The 25,785-nt window shown below is 47.5% G+C and overlaps 1 protein-coding gene across 2 annotated transcripts in view; it reads right to left on the bottom strand.

Annotated features, from left to right (window-relative positions):
* Positions 1-8,114: 8,114 nt before the first annotated feature.
* Positions 8,115-25,785, bottom strand: part of FDXACB1 (ferredoxin-fold anticodon binding domain containing 1) — a 39,206-nt gene continuing 21,535 nt past the window's right edge. For both annotated transcript variants that reach the window (XM_063943249.1, XM_063943248.1), the window contains exon 6: positions 8,115-9,786. In XM_063943249.1, the coding sequence (XP_063799319.1) occupies positions 8,613-9,786 (1,174 nt within the window). In that variant the 3' untranslated portion in view covers positions 8,115-8,612. The remainder of the gene's footprint in view (positions 9,787-25,785) is intronic.

Genomic DNA, 25,785 nt, shown 5'->3' with positions numbered 1-25,785 from the left:
TTGTCCCCCTTTTCATTAGGTTAACTCAGTCTCAGTCTTGAAATGGAGCAGGAGCTCCTTCTGTGCCTGTTACCTCCTTGGCACAATTTTTCAAACTGAGGGATGTGAAGGGGGTGGAGCCGGCTGTGCAGACAATGCTAATTTTTAGATTGTGCCACACCTCCGGTTGCAAGCTTCACACCCCTACTGTATATGACTCCAGTGTCCCCTAGTGGATGAAAGAGAAAACACGAATCTTAGTAAATATACCCCAGTGTTGGGATGGAGACTCCTGGATGTTCCTACTCCATACCCCTCCTCTCTCCTAAGAAGAGATAATCCTACACAATCATAGGGATCTTTGGGCCTAATTCAGATCTGATCGCAGCAGCAAATTTGTTAACTAATTGGCAAAACCATGGGGGTCATTCCGAGTTGTTCGCTCGCAAGTGGATTTTAGCAGATTTGCTCATGCTAAACCGCCGCTTACTGGGAGTGAATCTTAGCATCTTAAAATTGCGAACGATGTATTCGCAATATTGCGATTACACACCTCGTAGCAGTTTCTGAGTAGCTCCAGACTTACTCGGCATCTGCGATCATTTCACTGCTTGTCGTTCCTGGTTTGACGTCACAAACACACCCAGCGTTCGCCCAGACACTCCCCCGTTTCTCCGGCCACTCCTGCGTTTTTTCCGGAAACGGTAGCGTTTTTTCCAACACGCCCATAAACCGGCCTGTTTCCGCCCAGTAACACCCATTTCCTGTCAATCACATTACGATCGCCAGAACGATGAAAATGCCGTGAGTAAAATTCCTAAGTGCATAGCAAATTTACTTGGCGCAGTCGCAGTGCGGACATTGCGCATGCGCATTAAGCGGAAAATCGCTGCGATGCGAAGATTTTTACCGAGCGAACAACTCGGAATGACCCCCCATGTGCACTGCAGGGGGGGCAGATACAACATGTGTAGAGAGAGTTAGATTTGGGTGGGTTATATTGTTTCTGTGCAGGGTAAATACTGGCTGCATTATTTTTACACTGCAATTTAGATTTCAGTTTGAACACAAGCTTCCCGGCCCGCAGCGGCTGCGTGTGACGTCACGCAGCTGATGCTGCCCGCCCCCAGCACGGTCCGGCCATGCCTGCGTGGACCGCACCAACGAAACAGCGGCCGAACGCTGCCATTCCGCCCCACCCCACCCAGCGACCGCCTCTGCCTGTCAATCAGGCAGAGGCGATCGTAGCGCAGCGACGGCATTCGGCCGTCGGGCATGCGCCGGCGCAATGCGGCACCGTTCTGACCCGATCGCACCGCTGCGATAAACTGCAGCATGTGATCGGGTCAGAATGACCCCAATAAGTAGCAGTATGATACAGCATAGTAATGTATTTATAATACACAAACTGAACAGGATTTCAGGTTTTCCTAGATCACCTGATATAATACAGGTTGAACTCGATGGACTTTTTGTCTGTTTTCAACCTCACCAACTAGGTAATATTTTTTAAACATAAATTGACTGCATCCAGGCTGTCCTGTCTTCTGTGGCTCCCAAGTGTTGTCCAGTCATGAAATTGTATCCCATCATTTCATCTCTGTTGTACACACCACCCTCATACACACTGCCTCCTGCTTATACCACTTTGGGGCAATCCTAATTGTCTAGCAGGACATAGGGGAAAATTTACTAAAGCTTCTAAAATTGAAGAGGTGATGTTGCCCATAGCAACCAATCAGATTTTGTCTATTATTTTCTAGGCTGCAATAGAGAAATGATAGAATCTGGCTGCTATGGGCAACATCACCTCTGTTCACTTTTGAAGCTTTAGTAAATTTACCCCTCAGTGTGCAAACGTTTAGCCCATGGCTTGTGGGTTCATGCGAGATTCCCATCGTGCACCCAAAATTTCTATCAATACATAGAGTTTAGATCGTCCAATCCGTTAGAACAGCCATGAACAGTAGGCCAGGCCCGCATAATGTTTGAATCCCTATGGTTGTCAGCCCACGAATTTATACAACAAACACAAAGCTTATAGTTCCTAATTCTTCAGTGAAAGATACTTACAAACTAAAGTGAATTCCAATCTAGCAGAGAGCCTAGATCAGTGATGGCTAACCTTTTCAGCTTGGTGTGTCGAAAATCGGAAAAAAGTGTAGCCTTCCTCGGGTCGCGTGTCACTTCAAGAAATATCAATAATTTGGTGATATTTGCAGCCATAATAAAGAGTTATATATTTAATATTTATTAGTTCAAAAAGCAAAAAACAAATAATGATTTACCAGGCTTAGTGACTTTTCTGTTGCTGAATAGCATTTGCTAAATCTTCAATTGCAGGGTTGTATTTTGTGCACTTCAGGGCCAAGCAAGCGCTACTAACTTCATCTGTCAGTCTGTTTCTTTTATTTGTTTTAATATTATTTAATGCTGAGAATAAGGTCTCACAAAAGTATGTTGAGGGGAAAATTGTGAGTAAAGCCATTCCTAGTTTTTTCAGGGCGCTAAAAGTGTCTGGTAATCTGTTCCAAGCACTCCAAATTTCCTGTTCGTAGTGGCACTCTTCATTCTCCAAACGATTTCTTTCCAGATTCTCAAGTTTGGCCCTCAAATCGACAAACACTTGACTCCAGATGCTGTCTTGAAATTCAGCAAGTTGCATCTCCAAATCATCAATTTCCATCCATTTGAAACTATTTAATTCTAAAGTACTGTAGACTACTACATCTGGATACTTCATTATTTTAATGGTCTGTTCAAGGCTCCTAAATTGATTAAATCTTTCACTGAACTGGTCAAGTAAAGAGTTCACAATATCATGGTTCTTCATGTGCATGGGCTCTAGTTAATTTTGTACAGTTGTGCTGGCATTCTCAAAATACTTTTTTACTTGTGGAAAATACTTATACGTTTTACTTTCTATATCTCGCTTAAAGATTTTAAGTTTCCTTTGAAAGGCTTTTATGTATCCAAACATAACGTCAATACTTTTGCCAGAACCTTGTAATTTTAAGTTTAGCTCATTCATATGAATAGAGATATCTGTGAAAAACATCAATGCGTTGACCCACTTATGATCATTGAGCCGAGGAAATTTTGCAAGATCCTTATTCTCAAGAAAAAGCTTAATTTCTGAAAAGCATTCCACAAATCGCTCAAGTACTTTTCCTCGGCTTAGCCACCTCACATTATTGAACATCAGCAGTCCACTGTAGGTTGAATCAACTTCCTGTAAAAGTGCAGAAAATTCTCGTTTGTGAAGGGGTCGTGCAGCTATGAAATTCACTATTTTTGTTACAACTGACATTAAATCATTTAATTCTGTGAATCCTGCCTTGGCACACAACACCTCCTGATGGATAATACAATGAAAAGGAACAAGTGGATGTCCAATAGCTTCCATAAACAACTTCACAAATCCTACACTTTTTCCCACCATATTAGGTGCCCCATCTGTCGTCACTGACACGACTTTACACATATCAATGTTTAGGTCACGGAATGTTTGTATAACAACCTTACATATTTCCTTCCCTGATGTACTTGTTGGCACTGATTCTAACATAATCAACTCTTCTCTCATTGTGAGGCCATCTGAATATCTAGCAATAATGTCCAACCGAGCATTTGATGTGACATCAGTAGTTTCATCAAGAGAAATCGAAAAATATTTACAATTATCTAAGTCTCCTTTTAACTGATGCTGTATGTTTGTGTCCAATCTCATTATTCTGTCTTTGATGACATTTCTACTGATTGGTAACTCAGAAATTCGCTTAATAATAGCATGTTTATTTTGCATATCGTGAAATAAAACTGGTGCACATCTAAAGGGCCCTACACACTGGCCGACCCACCGCCGAGCTGCCCGACGGCGGATACGGCCGCCGAGCGACCTGGCGGCGGGGGGGCAGTGACGGGGGGAGTGAAGTTTCTTCACTCCCCCCGTCACGCGGCTCCATTGAAGTGCAGGCAAATATGGACGAGATCGTCCATATTGGCCTGCATGCACAGCCGACGGGGGACCAGCGATGAACGAGCCGCGCATCGTTCATCGCTGGAGCCTCCACACTGAAAGATATGAACGAGTTCTCGTTCATTTATGAACGAGATCGTTCATATCTTTCAAAAAATCGGCCAGTGTGTAGGGCCTATTAGAAGAGTGTCTTTAATAAATTCTCCATCACTGAGGGCTTTTCCATGCTGAGCTATGGAGTGAGCAATGCATAAACTTGCTGATGTTAAATGTGTAGAGCCTTTTACAAATTTAAGGAGGGATTTTGATAGGCTCTTATAGAGGTATAACTGCCTAGAAATGTATTCCTTCCTTTCATCCAGACTTTTTTCTAAGAGCTGGCGATGATTAGTTTCAAAATGTCTATTTATGTTCCACGTTCTGCTTACTAGTTACTGTCTCATTACATAGTATGCACAATGATCTGTTTTTCCTGTCTATAATGCCATACATCTCTGTCCATGTGTCTTGAAAGGGTCTGCTACTGCCACTCCCTTTATCATTCAATCTTGCTCTTTTATGTTTTGGATTATCCATCTCAGGGCTGCAAAAATACATAAATAAAAATCATGGCATTATAAGGTAACTTCAGAAATTAACTTATATTATTTTGTACCAGGAGTCAGTCCAACAACACTGTTACAGAGGTAATTAAAAACCTATTAAATTAAATACTTTATTACCTCTGTAACGGTGTTGTTGGACAGACTCCTGGTATAAAATAATTTAAAGCACTACACTACGTAATGATTGCACTTACCGGAGAGCCACACAATGCTGCTTATCACAAGTCCTCCTGCACTGCTTATGACGAACTGGGCTGGGGTGATCACACAGGGCTGTGAAACTCATCTCCCGGGTCTCAGGCCTGCAGGTGCAGGATGTGGGGATCGGAAGGCCATCTTACTTGGCTGTCTACAGGGCTGTGAACCTCGCAGATCTCCTTTCCTCCTGTAGCGTTCTTCTGACCAGTTCTCTGCAGAGCGCTCGCACCAGCGGTGACACCACGCCTCCACGCAACAAGCAGGGATTGGAGCAGAGCGGCACATGACGCAACAAGCAGGGATTGGAGCAGAGCGGCACATGTAACCAAAGGGCAGCACCAACAGGCGTGTCAGTCAAAGTGCCTCGGCGTGTCACGAGTGACACGCGTGTCATAGGTTAGCCATCACGGGCCTAGATCATGCTGGCAGGCAGAAATCAGAGACAACACAGTCAGTAGCTCTGTAGGTGATAAGATGAATGAAAACCAATGCAAAGTTCTCACATGATTTCCCGTTTTACCCTAGAAAATGACAGATGCTGGAAAGATTGTAGAGATGGTCTCTGCCTGGATCCTTAATGCGCATCTAGTGGGATGTCCCAAATAACAGAAATTCTGGCGAGAAATAAGAGATATAGGGGCCAATTCAGTAAGGATAGCAAATTCTGCTAATCAGCAGACTTTGCTAACCATTAGCACGCATGCTGGGGGCCGCCCAGCGCTGGGCAAGGCCGCCCGGCATGCTGACCGGCGCCTCCTCCCCTGCTTCAAGCAGAAATTGCGAACAGCACTCAATTTCTGCTTGTTAACAGAAATTAAGGATGACTCCTGCCTGCGCAGCTTAGCTGCGGCCGCAGGAGTCCCGGCGCCATTTTTGTTGTCGCAGCTGCTGCGCGTGAAGTCACGCGGCCGCACCCCTGACATGCCCCCGTTCGTGCGTACCAGCCCACCGTTTGGGTGGCACGTCCCCGCAACGCTCCGTTTCCACCCAGAAAACGGAGCGTTGCCGCCCCCCTCCCGCCCCGCAACCGCCTCTGCCTGATTGACAGTGGCCCCCCGCAGAAATTGCGGGCGCATGCGCAGTACGGCCTGCTGCGCATGCGCCGGCGGCCCCTCAGCAAAAATTCTGTACGAATCGCTACTTGCGATTCATACTGAATTTGCCCCATAATTCTCACTGTTCTGCAGGGTGATGTCCCCCTTCCACCTCAGGCTTCTCCTGACCCCTGTTCCTTTAGCTTGTCGGCTCCAAAAGTAAAATCAAGCATATAATCGCCACTGCAAGCTAGTGACTGATACCCCTTTCAGATTGCCAGCTATGAACACGGGTTATTGGCACGAGTGGGCATAACCAGTGCTCATATGCGGTCTCAAAGGTTCCAGGGGAAAAATACCGGGTCTCAACCCTGGTAGCAAGCAGGGTTGAACTAGTGTTCAACCCGACTCGCTGTGCGATGTTAACAGGAGCCGGGTCGATGCGACCCGTTTCCTGTTCACTGTGTCTACGGATGGCGCTTGGAGATCATGTGATCTCCAAGCACTGCCCCCACCGCGTCACCGATGACATCAGCAACCCAGCATTATGCCGGGTTGCAGACAACAAAAGGTGGGGGCGCCTGATGGCGGATCGCACCCTGGGAGCTCCTGTGTCAGGCTCCCGGGTGCGACCCGCCTCAGGCGCTGTGAAAGGGGTATAAATGGAAAGCCCCACAGCACCCACATATATAATGGAACACTATTACTAATCCATTCTGCCAATCATGTAACCCACAGGTCTTACACCTAAAGTTGAAGCTTTTTTCAGACTCGCAGGGCAATATTTAATTGTTTTGCGCCCTCGATCTCCCATCTAAAGTGACGGAAGATCATTGGGCGCAATTCAAAACGTTTTTTATTCGTGCTGTTCGCACCCATAAAGGTTAAATTTAGCCGCATAAAGCAGCTAAACCTGATCAAAGTGCTAGGTACGATCGCGTAAAGTGCCATTTGGGCACACAAATAAGCCACTTTTCGCTCATTTCAGCTAGTCACTCCCGGGGTGCGAGCTGAAATGCAGACACTGACAGTCACTTGAACAGAGCTACAACTGAATAGCTCCGTTTGGACGCCATCTACTGGCTGCCGGCGGACAAACAATTTAATTTCCGCCTACACAGACCAAACTGTTTGTAGAGTATTTCCTCTTCACGCTCTTAATGTGACCCCTACTTTCTCTCCCATCTCCTTCTATCATAATAACCTAGTTGCGTGATGTTGCTTGTCTGATGTTATGTTTTATTTTCCAAGCAAATCTTCCTATAAATTAAAAAAAAAAAAAAATTTTTTGGGGAGGGAAACACAACAAAAGAAGAAAAACAAATTCACTGCTATTCGCTTTTAGATGTATACAATTATATTTTTACACCAGTACCCTCTGCACCTGCAGAATAAAATGGTTTCAATAACTAAATAATGCCACTAGATGTCACTATTACTGCACTGTATCTTTATACCAACTAAAATCTAAACCGCAATTTATAAAGTTATGCCATATACAGTAAAATCATAGGAGTTATAAACAATCAGTCAACTGAAAGAGATGTGGGTCTTGCTGTAAGTCTGTAGTCAAATCCAGTATTCTCTGTATGCCTGTACTCGACAGAAAGGAACCCAGGAATAGCATCTTGCAGTGACAGATTAGACCAGGGGGGTCATTCCAAGTTGATCGCTCGCTAGCTACTTTTTGCAGCCGTGCAAACGCATATAGTCGCCGCCCACTGGGGAGTGTATTTTAGCTTTGCAAGTGTGTGAACGCCTGTACAGCCAAGCTGTACAAAAACAGTTTGTGCAGTTTCTGAGTAGGTCTGAACTTACTCAGCCGCTGCGATCACATCAGCCTGTATGGTTCCGGAATTGACGTCAGACACCCGCCCTGCAAACGCTTGGACACGCCTGCGTTTTTCCAACCACTCCCTGAAAACGGTCAGTTGACACCCATAAACGCCTTCTTCCTGTCACTCTTCTTGCGATCGGCTGTGCGAATGGATTCTTCGTTAAATCCATCGCCCAGCAACGATCCGCCTGTGCATTGCGGTGCATACGCATGCGCAGTAGTGACCTGATCGCTGCGCTGCGAAAAACGGCAGCATACGATCAGGTCGGAATGACCCCCCTGTCCCTTTATCAGACTGAGAGGGAGATGGATCAAATCTTGGCGTGAGATAAAGTACCAACCGATCAGCTCCTGTCATATGTCAAATGACATTTACAGATACCCCGGACACGCCAGTCACACAGAGACATGCAGAGTGTGGACATTTATGATGCTGACAAACGTCTGTAACCTTTTTCATTAAAAAACAATCCAAAACCCAGTAAGCATAAAATAGTATTTTATTTGTAAAAAATAAATAAAAGAAAAAAGAAACAGAGGAAAACAAAACTGTGGATTACAGAAAGTACTGTAGCCACGCTCTGTATCTGCACATTTTACCGCTGTACAGGATTTTTTGCTGACATACGATGTTAGTTTTACCGCTGCTAAGGATTTTCTGCTTGCACATAAAAATATTTACCCAACCTGGTGCTCCCTGTATTTAATATGTGCCAGTACTGCCCATCTCTCTACATTGCCCATGTAAATAGCCATACTGTATCTCTCGTTGGTCAGTTGTCATTGCTTATGCTTTCTTTCTACATCCCATTACTGATAGTGGTATACAGCAACATTTGGTTGCATCTAAACAATTGAACTCCACCTTTTTAATCTGTGCTTTATTATTAGCCTTCCTTGTTTTTATTGGCAGCGCTTATTCCAATCGTTTGAGAATACCGCACTCATCAGGTCACCCTCCACTACTGTCAAGTGCTAGTCTACCTCATAGTAACGTGCAAACACCTCTGCAGCTCACCCCGTAATAGTAACTGCATTTCTAATGCAGACTCATAACTGAGAGCCCGATCACAGGACTGATAGGTCAACCGGTAACACAGACCGGTCTTACCCGCTTTCCCATCCTCATACTTGTCCTGCAGCTGCACACTGACAATGGTTCCCATAGACACTCTCCGCGCTATAGTGTGAAATTCTACTTCCTCAAATGCAGAGTCACCATCAACCCAGAAACTTACATCATGGATGTAATACGGAGGATGCAGGGAAAAGCTGTGAAAGGGTTTCAGCAGACGTTGATTGTATTGCTGCATGAATCGTTCATCAGCTGACCAAAGCATTCGCCAGTCTTCTATGGCCAATAGACACATGGCCATTAAGTCTAGATTTAAAGTTGTCAAAAGGAAACCAAGGCTGTTGGGTTGAGATCCCGGAGGAAGAACCTTCACTGTTCCGACTATTTGATCACAGTTAGCTGGCGACGCAGTAATCACATAATCTACCGCACTTTTTGGATGAAACGTTAAGGTGCTTCTCCTAGAATGGTTTTTACTATTTTCTAATTTGTCACTCGCAGTTCCTGTTATGCCACTGTACACTGATGCCACAACGGAGTCCACAGCGTTCTCAATGGTATCCATCAGCAGCTGGACCTGGGATGTCAACGAGTCACTCTGATAACCCAGCAGCAGGAGAGCTTCACGGTAAACTGGCATGGTCCATGAAGAGATCAAACACTTTCTGAAAACGTGTCCACTCAAAACAGACAGACAGCTGGGCGTAGAGCTGGATTTCTGTATTATGTCATCAATGAAACATGCCAGAGAGGACCTCAGGTAATATAGCCTTGTGGCCTGGTCAGTAGAAATATTGGATGAGTGTAGTCCTTGTTCCAGGCTCTGTTGGGATGCACATATCTGCCTCTCCTGTATATGGTCAGAGCTCCCAGCTGGTATCTTGCTCTCATCAGTCATCACATAGTAGATATTGGTATTAGTCCCTGAATATTTGGGAACAGAAGTAAGATTGCCGGTCTCACAAATGAGAGGGAATGTGTCCTCTAAAATGTTAACTGGAAGTTTATCTTTAAAAGACACGAGCAGTTCTTCATAGAGCACACTGACGGGATGGCACAAGTCCTGTCCAAGAGAATACCTGGAAGATAAAAGAAACACACTGAGAGGTCGCCCAGCGTTGCCTTTATTTCATTATATACATGTAAATCTTTACTAACATAGTAAACGGGTACCGGAACCCAATTCAATAAGGATGGCAAATTGTGCTATCCTTCTGAGCGCATGCTGGGGGCCAACCATCGCAGGGCAAGGCCGTCCAGCAAGCTAACCGCCGCCCCCCTCCTTGAGCACACTGAAATATTGCGGTCGCACCGCAATTTCTGCGTGATCGCTAAAAAAAAAAAAAGGAGATTTGTGGTAGACTTACCTTTGTTAAATCTCTTTCTGCGAGGTACACTGGATTCAACAGGGAATAACATCGGGTGTGTAGAGTTGGATCTTGATCCAAGGCACCAACAGGCTAAAGCTTTGACTGTTCCCAGGATGCACTGCACCGCCTCCTCTATAACCCTGCCTCCAGGCACTGGAGCTCAGTTTTGTTAACCAGTCCAATGCAGTAGCAGGTAAGAGAGACGGTACAGGTTAGTCACATAGAACCACATTCTCCCGACAGGAGAAGGGACTAGCGGCTAATGCCATACAAACCCAAAGAAGCTAAGTGCGTCAGAGTGGGCATCCTGTGGAATCCAGTGTACCTGCAGAAAGAGATTTAATAATGGTAAGTCTACCATAAATCTCCTTTTCTGCAGCGGGGTACACTGGTATTCCACATCGGGGATATCCCAAAGCAGTTACTCATGAGAGGGGACGCACTGTAGCGGGCACAAGAACCCGGCGTCCAAAGGAAGCATCCTGGGAGGCGGAAGTATCAAAGGCATAGAACCTGATGAACGTGTTCACTGAGGACCACGCAGCCGCCTTGCACAATTGTTCCGTGGACGCGCCACAGCGGGCCGCCCAAGAAGGTCCAACCGACCGACTAGAATGGGCCTTGATAGCAGCAGGAGCTGGAAGCCCAGCATGCGCATAAGCTTGTGCACTCACCATTCTAATCCATCTGGCCAAGGTCTGCTTATTCGCTGGCCAACCACGTTTGTGAAAACCAAATAGTACAAAAAGAGAATCTGTTCTTCTGATAGAGGCAGTCTTTTCTACATAAATACGGAGAGCCCGTACCACGTCCAAAGGTCTTTCTTTGGAGGACAAACCAGAACAGACGAAGGCCGGCACCACAATCTACTGGTTAAGGTGAAAAGATGACACCACCTTAGGTAGATAACCAGGGTGAGTTCGAAGAACTGCCAGGTCACAGTGAAAAATCAGAAAGGGTGGACGACAGGACAAAGCACCAAAATTCCGACACCCTTCTAGCAAAGGCGATAGCCAACAGAAACAACACCTTAAGCGTAAGGCATTTAAGGTCCACTGACTCAAGAGGTTCAAATGGAGACTATTGCAGGGCATTTAAGACGACAGAACGATCCCATGGACCATAGGGAGGCTGAATCCTAAGAACACCCTGAGTGAAAGTGTGAACGTCAGGAAGAGATACCAAACTGACAAGGCAGATATATAAACCTTGAGGGAGGCCAGACGAAGGCCCAAGTCCAGGCCTTGTTGTAGAAAAGCCAAAAGTCTGGAAGTTTTTAAAGTATATGCATCATAATTCTTAGCAGCACACCATGTGAAGTAAGAATTCCAGACACTGTAATAAATCTGCGCTGAAGCTAGTTTTCGGGCTTTCAACATAGTTTGAATGACCGCCTCAAAGAATCCTTTTGCTCTCAGGAGTGATGCTTCAAGAGCCACGCTGTCAAAGCCAGTCTGGCCAGGTCCGGGTAGACACAAGGGCCCTGAATGAGGAAGTCTGGGCGTTGAGGAAGTAGAAAAGGACGCTCTATCAAGAGACCCTGCAGGTTTGAGAACCAATGCCGTCTGGGCCACGCTGGAGCGACTAGAAGTAGTATTCCTCCTTCTTGCTTGAACTTCTGTATTACCCTGGGCAGGAGTGACACTGGAGGGAACACGTATGGCAGCTGAAAGTTCCATGGAATTGCCAGTGCGTCCACGAACGCTGCTTGACGATCCCTTGTCCTTGCTCCGAAGACCGGAACCTAGTGATTGTGTCGAGACGCCATCAGGTCTACATCTGGTAGGCCCCACTTGTCCACTAGGAGTTGAAAGACTTCTGGATGAAGGCTCCACTCTCCAGTGTGCACGTCCTGATGACTAAGGAATTCCGCTTCTCAGTTGAGGACTCCCGGAATGAACACTGCGGATATAGCTGGCGATGGCGTTTCGCCCACTGGAGGATTTTTGACACTTCCATCATTGCCATGTGGCTTCGAGTGCCGACTTGATTTATGTACACCACCATGGTGGCGTTGTCTGATTGTACTTGAACAGGCCTGTTCTGTAACAGAGGCAGGGCCAGTGTCAACGCATTGAACACTGTCCGCAATTCCAGAATGTTTATCGGGAGGTGAGATTCCTCCCTGGTCCACCGACCCTGGAGAGAGTGTTGCTCCAAAACCGCGCCCCAACCTCGCAGATTGGCGTCCGTTGTCAGGAGGACCCAGTTGGAGATCCAGAAGGGTCGGCCCCTACTAAACTGTTGGTCCTGTAGCCACCAGCTCAGTGACAGACGAACCTCCAGAGTCAAGGAGATAATTTGAGACCTGATCCGGTGATGCAGACCGTCCCACTTGGAAAGGATTAACCTCTGCAGAGGGCGGGAATGAAATTGAGCGTACTCTACCATGTTGAATGCTGACACCATGAGGCCTAGTACTTGCATCGCCGAGTGTACTGACACTCTCTGGCAAGAGAGGAAGTATCTGATCTTGTCCTGAAGTTTCAGGACCTTCTCCGGAAACAAAAAGAATCGTTGGTTGAGTGAGTCCAACAATGCCCCCAGGTGCACCATGCTCTGGGCAGGGACCAGCGAAGACTTCTTCCAGTTGATGAGCCACCCGTGGGCTTGTAGGAATTGGACAGTCAGTTCCAGATGACGGAGGAGAACCTCTGGGAAGTTCGCCAGGATCAGCAAGTCGTCCAGATACGGCATGATCCTGACAGCGGAGAAGAATCGTCATGACTGCCATGACCTTGGTGAAGATCCGAGGAGCCGTGGTCAGTCCGAAAGACAAGGCCTGGAATAGATATTTTAGGTTGCCAATAGCAAACCGCAGATATTGCTGATGCGACAAGGCAATAGGAATGTACAGGTAAGCATCCTGTATGTCCAGGGATACCATATAGTGCTTGGGTTCCATGGCAAGTACAATGGAACGCAGAGTTTCCATACGGAATTTGGGTACCCTCACAAATTTGTTCAAAGATTTGAGGTTGAGTATAGGCCGGGAGGAACCATTTGGTTTCGGGTCTAGAAACAGGATCGAATAGTAGCCCCTGCCTCTTTGAGACAGAGGTACCGGTACAATCACTCCGGTATCCAGGAGAGATTGTACAACCAAGTGTAAAGTCTGTGCTTTCAGCGCATCCGAAGGGATAACCGTCGAGCAGAACTGGGGACGTCTCTTGAAGGAGATCGCGTACCCGTGAGAGACAACTTCCCGCACCCAGGCGTCTGAAGTGGTCTTTAACCAGGTCTGGGCGAACTGCAGAAGTCAGCCTCCCACCCTGGGGTCCCCAAGGAGGAGGCCCGCCCATCATGCCGCAGGCTTGTCCTGTTTGGAAGCAGGCTGACCGGCGCCCCAAGAATGCTTAGACTTGGGTTTGGTGGCTTTGGAAGTACAAGCCTGTCTCGGGGTACGCCTGATCCTTTGCTTTACCTGGAGGCCGAAATTAATGAAAAGTGGTACTCTTAGCCTTCGGAGCAGAAGGATTAGTACTTAGGAGAAATGCAGTCTTAGCTGTTGCCAAGTCAGTCACGATATTGTTCAGATCCTCTCCAAATAGTATGTCTCCCTTAAAAGGGAGAACCTCCAAGGTCTTTTTGGAGTCCAGGTCCACTTTCCAGGACCTTAACACCAAAATCCAGTGAGCCAGGATAGACGTAGTAGAGGACTTGGCCGCCATTATGCCTGCATCAGAGGATGCCTTCTGAATATAGTGAGAGGCTGTGGTAATATACGATAGATATTGGCTGGCAGTGTCAGATAAATTTAGAGGTAGCTCATCCTCCGTTGCCTGAACCCATGCTTCAATTCTTTTTGCTGCCCAAGAGGCTGCCATAATGGGTCTATGCACAGCACCGGTAAGTGTGTAAATAGACTTCAGGCATCTCTCCACACGATTATCCGTTGGTTCCTTAAGTGAAGTGACAGCAGTGACAGGCAGGGTAGATGATACCACAAGACGGGCAACATGAGAGTCCACCGGCGGTGGAGTTTACCACTTGTTACTCACCTCTGCAGGGATAGGGTAACGAGCTAGCAGATTTTTGGACAGGAAAAATTACTTCCCTGGAGATTACCAGGATTCCTGACGTATGTCAATTAAAAGATCAGAATGCGGTAAAACTACTTTAGCAACCTTGTGATGTTTAAACTTATCAGGTTTCTTAGATGTAGTGGGGAGCTCAATATCATCATCAATCTGGAGAATCAGCTTGATAGCCTCAACTAGGTCAGGAACATTAACTTGAGTTGTAGATTCCGCAGAAGCAACTGTATCAGTGTCTGATGGATCAGTATAATTCCCATCCTCATCTGAAGAATCATCCAAAATATTAGTGGATTGTGAGGAAGAAATGGCCCGTTTAGAGGACCCCTTGGCCCCAGCAGGGCAAGGGGTAGGTTTTTGTCTAACCAAAGACTGATTTAATTGTTGTAACTGCGTAGACAGCATCCGCCCAAGGCGGGTTGACTGCAAGGACAATATGTGGCTGCAATGGCACAGGAGGTCCCACAGGGGGAGTAAGCCACGATACAAGCGTTGACAGCATATTTGAAAAAGCAGCCCAAGGAGGTCTTGATTTGCCACAGGTGCTGCAAACTGACTGGAAGGTGCAGGGCATGCAGTACCTGAACCCTTAGCTGAAACCTTTTCCTCAGACAAACCTGTAGCACCAGCACTGAATGATGCAGGTGCGTCTGCGGATTTCCCACCCTGAGTAGCAGACATGCAGTACAATATAGGCAGACAAACACAATATCTGCAAAAAACAAACAAACGTTATGTGATAGCAAATGCAAAGCACAAAACAGAGGATTTAAGCGGTGTGAGGTGACTGAAACACAGTGAAAAATACAAAACAGTATATCCTGTGGAACACTATATTTGAAATGAGACCCTGATGCACTTAGCCCCCCAGGGTACAGAATATAGTGATAGCAATACATGTGATACACAGAATAGAATCCACACAGCAGCTATAGGCACACACAGTCACAGGTACAATGCAGAAATTATTACATGTAAACAATAAGACAGCACTGGACTAGTAAATTTACGTATAGATATGTATGTATACAGATATAACAATGCACAGTAAACACTGGATGTACATCACAGAATACTTGTGCTAAATATTCATATAGCAGTACACTTTTTCTTAACTAACACTGTCTAAAATGACATGTAGAATATTAAGTGTCTGTAAATGCACAGCGCTGACAAGACAGGCGGTTTTACAGAGGAGACAGTGCCCAGCTATGTAATGGCGCCAAAATCTCTTCAGGTAAAGAGAGAGATGCAGCCCCAGGGCGGGAACACCAGCAGTAGATGGTGCCCGGAGCTGGGAGAGGGGCTACAGGTCAGGGCCGTATCCCCTATGCTGGACTTCACCACCAGGTACTATGGAGCCTATATTAAACGGATTTTAGTAAATCTGACCTGTACTCCCTGCCCTGGTGGATATAGTGGGGTCCCTGCACGGCCACAGTGTCCATGCCAGCGGCGCAGTCTTTTGGGACCGCGATCGGACCGCGATTTACCGGCGGGTCCCACCTGGTGGACTCTCTTACCTCCTCCCTATCGTGCAGCCATGCGATCCAGGAAAGCAGCAGCGGTGGTGTGCCTAGAAACCGGTGCGTCCCCGCTGCAAGTACCCGGGAAGCAGGGCGCGGGAGTATGCAGCGCCGCTGAGGGAGGTGATGGAGCCGATGGAGCCGCAGCACAGCATATCAGGATGACATATAAAGTACTGCGGCTTTTGAATTCTTCTTAAAAAGCTCTTTCAGGGCTGCCTAGCGCAGCCCACAGTTAGTGACCTGCACTGCAGGCACCAACTAACAAACTGAGCTCCAGTGCCTGGAGGCTCAGCTATAGAGGAGGCGGTGCAGTGCATCCAGGGAACAGTCAACGCTTTAGCCTGTTGGTGCCCCGGATCAAGATCCAACTCTACACCCCCGATATTATTCCCTGTGGAATATCAGTGTACCCCGCTGCAGAAATAGGATTTTAATACCTACCGGAAAATCCTTTTCTCGTAGGGACACATTAGTACGATGGGGATGTCCCAAAGCTTCTAGAACAGACGGGAACGTGCGGAGGCATCTGCAGCACCTCCTGCCCAAACTGGATATCCTCTTTGGCTAGGGTATCAAACTTGTAGAACTTCACAAAAGGTGTTCTTCCCCGATCAGGTAGCAGCTTGGCATAGTTGCAAGGCCGAGACTCCCCGAGCAGCCACACAGGAGGAGCCAAAAGATCTAGTAGAGTGGGCCTTTAGAGACTTAGGAACCGGCAAGGCTGCCGACACATAGGCCTGTTGGATAGTAAGCCGAAGCCAATGAGCAATGGACTGCACTGAAGCAGGGCAACCCTGTTTCTGCGCATCATACAGCACGAACAAGGAATCCGTCTTTCTGATCCGAGCCGTCCACTTGACATAGAACTTCAAGGCTCGCACTAAATCCAATGCCTCCGGTGGGGTAGAAGAGCCAGAATTGGACGGAATCACAAGAGGTTTTCAAGTGAAACGCAGAGACCACCTTCGGCAGGAACTGCTACCTAGTCCTGAGCTCCGCTCTGTACTCGTAAAAGACTAAGTATGGACTTTTACATGATAAGTCCCCCAATTCTGAGACACGTCTAGCAGAAGCCAGGGCCAGTAACATTGTCTTCCACGTGAGGTATTTGTTTTCTATCGTCATCAGAGGTTCAAACCAGGAGGACAGTAGAAAGCACAACAGCACATCCAAATCCCAAGGCGCCACAAACGGAGGTTGTATGTGAAGCACACCTTGCAAGAAGGTCTGAACTTCTGGCAAAACAGCAAACTTCTTCTGGAAGAAGACGGAAATAGCTGAAATCTGGACCTTAATGGATCCAAGTAAGCCTTTATCCACTCCAGACTGTAGGAAACGAAGAAATCTTCCCAAGTGGAATTCTGCAGATGGATATGTGCGTTCCTCGCACCAAGAGACATATCTCCGCCAGATATGATGATAGTGTTTTGACGTCACAGGTTTTCTGGCTTGCACCATAGTGGCAATGACCTTTTTGGAAAGCCCTTTGTGAGCTAGGATGTTCCGCTCAACTTCCATGCTATCAAACGAAGCCACCGTAAGTCCGGGTAGACGAACGGTCCTTGCTGAAGAAGATCCCTTCTTAGTGGCAGAGACCAAGGGTCTTCTATGGACATGTCCAGAAGAGCCGCGTACCACACTCCCCGGGGGCCAATACGGTGCAATCAAGATTGCTTGTACCCCGTGATGTCTGATCCGCTTGAGCACCCTTGGAATCAACGGAATCAAAGGAAATAGGTAGACCAGCCGGTAAGGCCAAGGCGATGTCAGCGCATCCACTGCACTCGGGTGAGGGTCTCTGGTTCGTGAGCAGTAGCAGCGAAGCTTCTTGTTGAGGCGATACGCCATCATGTCAATCTATGGGCATCCCCACCTGTCGACTATCTATTGAAACACCTGAGGGTGTAATCCCCAATCCTCCCCGGAAGGAGATCGTGGTGACTCAGGTAGTCCGCTTCCCAGTTGTCCACACCGGGAATGAAAATTGCGGACAGTGCTCTTGCATTTCTTTCTGCCCAGAGAAGTATATTGGACACTTCTCGTATGCAGGCCCTAATTTTTGTCCCTCCTTGTCGATTGATGTACGCCACTGCCGTGGCGTTGCCCGACTGAACCTGGATTGCCTGATCCTGGAGTAGAGGGGAGGCCTGAATCAGAGCATTGTAGATAGCCCGAAGTTCCAGTATGTTGATCGGAAGTAGGGCCTCATGGGCAGACCACCTGCCCTGGCACTGCGCCCCCTGGGTGACAACTTCCCATCCTCTCAGACTCGCATCCGTCGTGAGGAATATCCAGTCCTGAATCCCGAAGCGTTGACCCTCCAGTAGGTTGGAAGACTGTAGCCACCACAGGAGTGAAATCCTGGCCTGGGGTGACAGCTGAATCATCCGGTGCATCTGAAGATGGGAACCGGACCACTTGTTCAGGATGTCCAATTGGAAGGGTCTGGCATGGAACCTTCCGCACTGTATCGCTTCGTATGAGGCCACCATCTTTCCCAACAATTTTATGCAAAGATTAATGGAAACTCGAGCAGGTCGGAGAACCCTGCGAACCATTTCTTGAAGTGTTCTCAGTTTGTCCTCTGGGAGGAACACTCTCTGAGCTACAGTATCCAATACCATGCCAGAAACAGGAGTCGTTGAGATGGCTCCAGATGGGACTTCTGTAAATTGAGAATCCACCAGTGGTGAGACAGAAGTTGGATAGTGCGATCTATATGGAGCAGTAGAAGCTCCCTGGAACTCGCTTTTATCAGGAGATCGTCCAGGTAAGGGACAATGTTGACACCCTGGACTCAGAGTTGAAACATCATTTTTGCCATCACCTTCGTGAACACCCTTGGAGCTGTAGACAGGCTGAAGGGTAACGCCTGAAACTGGTAGTGATCGCTCAGTAGGGCGAACCACAGATAGGCCTGATGAGGAGGCCAAATTTGGATATGGAGGTAAGCGTCCTTGATATCCAGGGACACTAGGAATTCTTGGTGTTCCAGGCCTGCGATCACCGCTCTCAAAGATTCCATCTTGAAATTGAAAACCTTCAGGTAAGGATTCAAGGACTTCAGATTCAAAATGGGTCTCACAGACCCGTCTGGTTTTGGCACTACGAACAGACTGGAGTAGTAACCTTGAGCTTGCTGTAGAAGGGGTACTGGAACAATAACCTGGGACTGGACCAACTTGTCGATGGCCAGTAGTAGCGTAACACGCATATTTTCCAAAGCTGGTAAGCTTGATTTGAAAAATCGTTGGGGAGGAGCACCGTCGAACTCCAGCTTGTAACCCTGAGATAAGGTCCCTTACCCAGGCATCTTGGCAGGAACCGTCCCAGATGTGGCTGTAGTGACGTAACCGAGCTCCCACCACGAGATCCCCTCGGGGTGGGTAGGCACCATCATGTCGAAGTCTTTGTGGAAGCTGAACTGGTGCTCTGTTCTTGAGAACTGGAAATGGCTGGTTTCTTAGGCTTACCTCTGGAGCCTGTAGCTGCGTTGTAAGCACCCCTGGCTCTAGATCGAAATCTGTAGGACCGAAAGAAACGTGGATTTCCCAGCAGTAGCTTTGGAGAGCCATGCATCCAACTCGCCTCCGAAGAGCCATTCCCCTGTGAAGGGAAGAGATTCCACATTACGTTTGGAGTCAGCATCTGCAATCCACTGACGCAATCATATGGCTCTGCCATAGCAGTGGTCCTAGCATGAATATTGACAATCTCTTTAAGGGAGTTACAGAGGACTCTTGCCGTGTCCTGAATGTGTTTTAGGAAAGTTACAGTAGTAACTAAGGTCATATCACCTGAAAGACCCTCCCGAATTTGAGCAGCTCACGTATGAATTGCATGTGTCATCCAGTAATGACCGGTCTTTAAGCTACACCTGCAGCAGTGTAGACAGATTTCAGAGAGGTCTCAATTTCTTTTTCATCCACTAGGGGTCACTGGAGTACACTTGGGATATGGACGGCTTCCAAAAGGAAAAGGGCACTGAATATTCAAATTCAATAACACTCCTCCCCTCCATACTCCGAGTACCTCAGTGTTTTTTCTGTGCTCGTCGGAGCAACAGGGCTGGTGTGGGGGGCTCCCACACTTAGTGAATATTTTATTTTTATTTTTACACTTAAGACACATCCCTTCCCAGTTTCTTCTAAAATCATGGGTCAGGGATAGTGCCGCTGCAGAGCTGGACGGAGCTTACAGCAAGAATGCAGTGCATGGCGTGTCGGTCCTCACAAAGAGCACCCTCACAGCCACACGCAGTTCACTACTGCTGCAAGAGCTGGACGCAGCCATGAACAAGAGCTGGACGGAGCTTACAGCAAGAAGCCCCGTCGCAGCCATGAAGAGCTGGACGGAGCTTACAGATAGAAGCCCGTCGCAGCCATGAACTGAAGAGCTGGACGGAGCTTACAGATAGAAGCCCGTCGCAGCCCTCCCTACAAGACAAGGTATGCTGGGGGGGACGGGGCGGTCAGCGTGCGCTGCCGCCCCGCTGTGTGGGGTCCGTTTTCCTTACCGCCGCCCGCACCCGCCGCTAATACCAGCGCCCGCCCCAGCCGCTCCGTCTGCGCTGTACGGACTTCAAAGCCAGGGGAACCGCCGCAGCACAGCGCTCTTACTAGCCCCGCCGGAAGCCGCTACACGCCGCTCCAGCCAGCCGAACACTCGGCCGCTCTCCTCACAAGCGTCCCTCCCTGCAAGGTCAGCTTCCCGGCACCCGCTTCCCGTGAGACACACGGAGCACAGGGGGAGGGGGGGGGGGGACAAGACACAAGCAGCGCTGCTGCAAGGAGAAGATAAACTTATAATATGCTGCAACAGGCTGCCACATTCATATTCACATAGGTTATATTAATAACCTGACCTGTGATATCACTGTATAATAGACTATTGAGCCTATATTAACAGGCATGTATTGTAACCTGATCTGGGATGATCAGTGTCAGCATGGCATGGGGGCCATTTTAACCATGCTTCCTGTTTTTTGATGTTTCTAATTCCAGAACGTTCCTGTCCTACATCTCTCCTCCACCGGAGGCGCAGGGGTGTTAGTGGGAATTTTTGCTTCAGGTTTTATATAGGCTGGCCATGTGAATGCACTTCGGCCATATATATATATGTATATTACACACCTTAAGTAACACTTTTACTGAGTCGTGCAAGTGTCTGTCTTTGTTTATTGTGTTGTCTATCTGCATAATGAGTACGGCACCAGCAAAGACGTTTTACGGCAATAAAAGAAGTTTTACTGCAACGTCTGTACATGAATCTACCACATGTTCAGTATGTTTTGTTGGTTTCCACTCCGGAACCCGGTTTCGTTCCTATGTTACGCAAATGTAATGGCTGGGTTGCAATTACAATTGCCCACCGTTCGACACGAGCGTCAAGATCCGAGTCTCGAAGGAGACCGCCAAATCTAACGAAGGAGTCTCAGCCGTTGCAAAAGTCCAACTTCACTTTGGGTAACAGGGTATTAATTTAATTGGTCTTATAATTTAACCGTTTCTGCTATGTTGCAGTCTGACAATTCTATGCCAAACCTCACGGCGCTAAATAAGGGTGAGGAGGGCACATTAGACCAGCAGTCAGATAGTGCGGTTTTTGACAGCCCAGACATTGATAATGACCAGTGCGTCAGTCTCTGAAGTTTACAGAGACTAAGGAGCCTCTAACATATAATAAGTCGTATTTACTAAACGGCAGAGATCTCCAATGGGCTTCTTATTTAGGATATCTTACTAAGATGTTAGTAGAAATAAGCGAATAACCCGTTCTATACCTCACAGATTTAAGTCTATTTACCCGTTTCCACACAGTGACATCTACATTGGAGAATCCGCAATTGGTGAATTCGTCTGTGTCAAACCTTATAAAGACCCAACATACGTTTGGGTCACTAAGGCGCTCTATGTATGGAAACAATGACGATCACGTTATACTTATCGCTAATCAAATCTGAGAAGCTGCTGAGTATCTATGTACAGCTTCTGCTGCCGGCTGTTAGCTCGCTTCTCGCCTTTCATCGTCGCTAGTTACAGCACGACAAGGACTCTGGCTGCGTTCTTGGCAAGCGGAGTCAGAGGTCAAAAGAATACGGTGGCCAGAAGTTGTTTGGTCCTAAATTTGACAAATGCATTTCTCAGGCCAAGGCGATGGGGGGAAAAGTCTAGTTTCCTGCCATTCCCTCCTCCGGTACCAAGACGGAAATACTCTGGTCCGGCGTTTAAATCCTTTAGACTTCAGTCTTTTCAAGGCTGTGGTACAGAAACAGTCACGCCTTGTAACGCCAGGGCGCTAAAGTCACCAACAAGCCAGTGGCTTGACGGGCTCCCAGGCCATCTCGAATTTCCAATTGTGGGAGCGCGCCTTTAGACGATACATTTGCCGGGATTCCAGACATCCACTGATGAATGTATCCGCAATTTAGTGTTAAAAGAAAGCCGTCTCCCGCCTCTGCGCTTTTTCAAGACAGGACTGCCTCTGTCGGACGACAAGAAGGCGTTTTGGCAGATTGCCATTCAGTCTCTGCTGGATTCAGCAGTTTTTAATTCCAGGCCTGGTACACCAACAAGGTCAGGGTTATTATTCCCGTCTGTTTGTGGTACCGAAGCCGGAGGGCTCCGTCACAGTCTCAATCAGTAAGTCACTTACTACAGATTGAAGATGGAATTTCTGCGGTCAGTATTTGCAGATTTGCAGCCACAAGATTGCATGATTGCACTTGATTTCCAGGATGCGTACTTACACATTCCGATTTGGTCGCCTCATCAGAGGTTCTTGCGTTTTGCAATACGCCACAACTACCGTTTGGCCTCTCGTCAGCGCCACGGATATTCACCAAAGTGATGTTTGTGATGATAGCTCATCTCAGATCCCTGGCAGTGACAATCGTTTCGTACTTAGACGATCTGCTCATAAGAGCTCCATCTCATCAGATGCTCCTCCAACTTGCGCTGCCAACGTACACCACGGTTGCAGTGTCAACTTCAAGAAATCGCATCTAATTCCGTCTCAACGACTTCAATTCCTAGGTATGATTCGAAATACGGTAAATCAAAGAATTTACCTACTACACCAGAAAGTACAGATTATTCGCCATCTGGTACAATTAGTGCTCAAGCCACGCACACTCTCGGTACATTTGTGTATTCGCCTATTAGGAACAATGGTGGTGGTTTTCGAAGCGCTTCAGTTCGGAGGTTTTCACTCGCGTCCATTTCAACAGCATGTGCTCGCACAGTGGTCGCCCTCGCATCTGCAGATTCCCCACAGGGTGCGGTTGTCGCCAAGGGCGAGGGTGTCTCTACTCTGGGTGAGAGTCTCAGAAGTTGGGGAGCTGTAGTTTAAAATTGTCAGCGACAGGGTCTCTAGGCGGATCACGACAGATTGCTGTCTATTAATGGCCTGGAACTCCGTGCAATTTACAATGCACTACATGCTTCGCTCTCAGACTGTCCAAGTGCAGTCAGACAGGGAGGAACGAGCAGCCGCATGGCAATGCGGGAAGTAGCTCGAATCCTCAATTTGGCCAGAATACCACCAGGTGATATTGTCGGCAGGGTTCATTCCGGGAGTGGACAACTGGAAGGCGGATTATCTCAGCCGTCGGGATTTTCATCCAGGAGACTGGGCATTAAATCCAGAGGTGTTTCACATGTTGGTCCACAGGTGGGGTTACCCTCAGGTGGATCTGATGGCATCTCGCCACAATTACAAACGCCCCAGTGTGTGTCCAGAACGAGAGATCCAAGGGCAGTGGCATTGGATGCTCTCACAATCGCGTGGCCGTACAGCCTCGTGCATCTGTTTCCACCGTTTCCGCTGCTCTCTCAGTTGCTAAAACGGATCAAAAGACAGTCCGTCACAGTCATACTAGTGGTGCCTCATTGGTCTCGGAGAGCTTGGTTCTCGGATCTCCGCGGACTACTCGCAGACGATCCTTAGCCGCTTCTACTACGTCCAGCCCTGTTATAACAGGGTCCGTTCTTTTACCCCGATTTAGCGCGGCTGCGTTTGACGGGGTGGCTGTTGAGACCGCCCTCTTAAGAAGAGAGGGCATTACAGTATCGGTTCAACCATGTTACGAGCTAGGAAGCCGGTTACGGCAGCTCATTATTACAGAATTTGGCGTGCCTATATAGGTTGGTGTGAAGCTCGGAAGTTTCCGACATCATCTTTCAAGTTATCCCGTCTTTTGTTATTTCTACAGATGGGGTTAGATGGAGGACTGCGTTTATCTACACTAAAGGTGCAGGTATCTGCGTTGTCAATTTATTTTCAAACACGATGGGCTCTATTGCCGTCGGTACACACTTTTCTACAAGGTGTCCTCAGAGTACAGCCTCTATTCATTCCACCTACAGCGCCATGGGACTTGAATCTGGTTTTAGATTTCTTACAGTCTTCATATTTTGAACCCTTACAGCAAGTGGATATAAAGTTTCTCACTTGGAAAACAATTTTTCTTCTAGCCTTAGCTTCGGCAAGGCGTGTTTCAGATTTGGGTTCCTTGTCATGCAAGCCACCGTATTTGGTGTTTCATAAGGACAGAGCGGAACTTCGAACGAATCCCGTTTTCTTACCAAAGGTAGTGTCATCTTTTCACATCAATCAACCAATAGTAGTTCCTGTGTTAACAGCACATTCTGGAACTCTGGATGTGGTACGCGCATTACGCGTTTATGTATTCCGAACGTCTACAGTTCGTAAGACGGATACGTTGTTTGTTTTCTATGATGCTGCCAACATGGGTTGGCCAGTTTCTAAGCAGACCTTATCCAGATGGATTAAACTGACCATACGTCAGGCTTACCTTAATGCTAGGTTACAGCCGCATACATCAGTAACTGCTCATTCCACACGTTCTGTGGGAACTTCATGGGCAGCTGGTCGTGGACTTCTACGACGCAGCTTTGCCGTGCGGCTACATGGTCTTCAGTGCACACGTTTGTGCGCTTTTACAAGTTTGATACGTTTTGCGGCATCAGCATCTAGCTTTGGCCGCCTAGTGTTACAGGTGTCAAACAGCTCTCCCGCCCACGGGGGAAGCTTTGGTACGTCCCAAGAGTACTCCAGTGACCCCTAGTGGATGAAAAAGAAAATAGGATTTGGTACTTACCAGGTAAATCCTTTTCTTTGAATCCATAGGGGGCACTGGACGCCCACCCAGAGCAGTTTTACCTGGTTTGAAGTAAGCTCGGGGGATCTTATGGTAACACATTTTCACCGACTGGTTCGAATTTTCTAGTTCTATCGGTTATGGTGTCAACTGTTTCGTTGTCAGTTACGTTATGTGTCAACTTTATGGTTGTCCGTTATGTTATAGGTAATTCTCCATTGTCAACCTCTCTATCGCTCCTGTTTGGCTCAGTAAAAAACACTGAGGTACTCGGGGAGTATGGAGGGGAGGAGTGTTACTGAATTTGAATATTCAGTGCCCTGTTCCTTTCGGAAGCCGTCCATATCCCAAGAGTACTCCAGTGCCCCCTATGGATTCAAAGAAAAGGATTTACCTGGTAAGTACCAAAATCCTATTTTTCCTATCCCCTGGGTCCTTTACTGTAAAGGAGCCCAGAGCTGGGAGCACCGCCTTCTTAGAGAAGCGAGAGACTGAGACATCTACTGCTAGAGATTCTTCCCAGAATGTCCTGCCTTCAGGGGCAAAGGGGAAGGTATGCAAAAACCTTCTGGACACCTGATATTTATCTGGATTTTTCCAGGCTAATTTAAATAAATCATCCAATTCCTTGGAATCAGGAAATGTGACTGTCCAGTTTGTCTTGGAGGAAAAACGACTGCCGATTAGTAGCGTTCTCCCGGGGGAGCTGTAACACATCCCGTATAACCAATATGAGGGGTTCGATACCCTGTGTAGGGGTGGAATCTGCACTAATGAGATCCACATCATAACCCATCATCCTGTACATCATCATCAGTATCTGATAGGAGTGCAGGTAAAGCACGTTTTTGTGCACCTGTAGTAGACATGGGGGGATGGGGAACATCAGCCTTGGCAGCTAGGTTAGCTACTGCAGTTCTTGCGTTTTATTGGCATTGGCAGTGAGTTGAGATGACATATCAGACATCATAGTTTTGATAGGCCCCAGTCAGGAACGCTCTGGACTCTCCCCCACATTGTT

The sequence above is a fragment of the Pseudophryne corroboree genome, chromosome 10 (assembly GCF_028390025.1).
Source record: "Pseudophryne corroboree isolate aPseCor3 chromosome 10, aPseCor3.hap2, whole genome shotgun sequence".
NCBI lineage: Eukaryota > Metazoa > Chordata > Amphibia > Anura > Myobatrachidae > Pseudophryne > Pseudophryne corroboree.
This window is presented reverse-complemented; position numbering and strand designations above follow the sequence as displayed.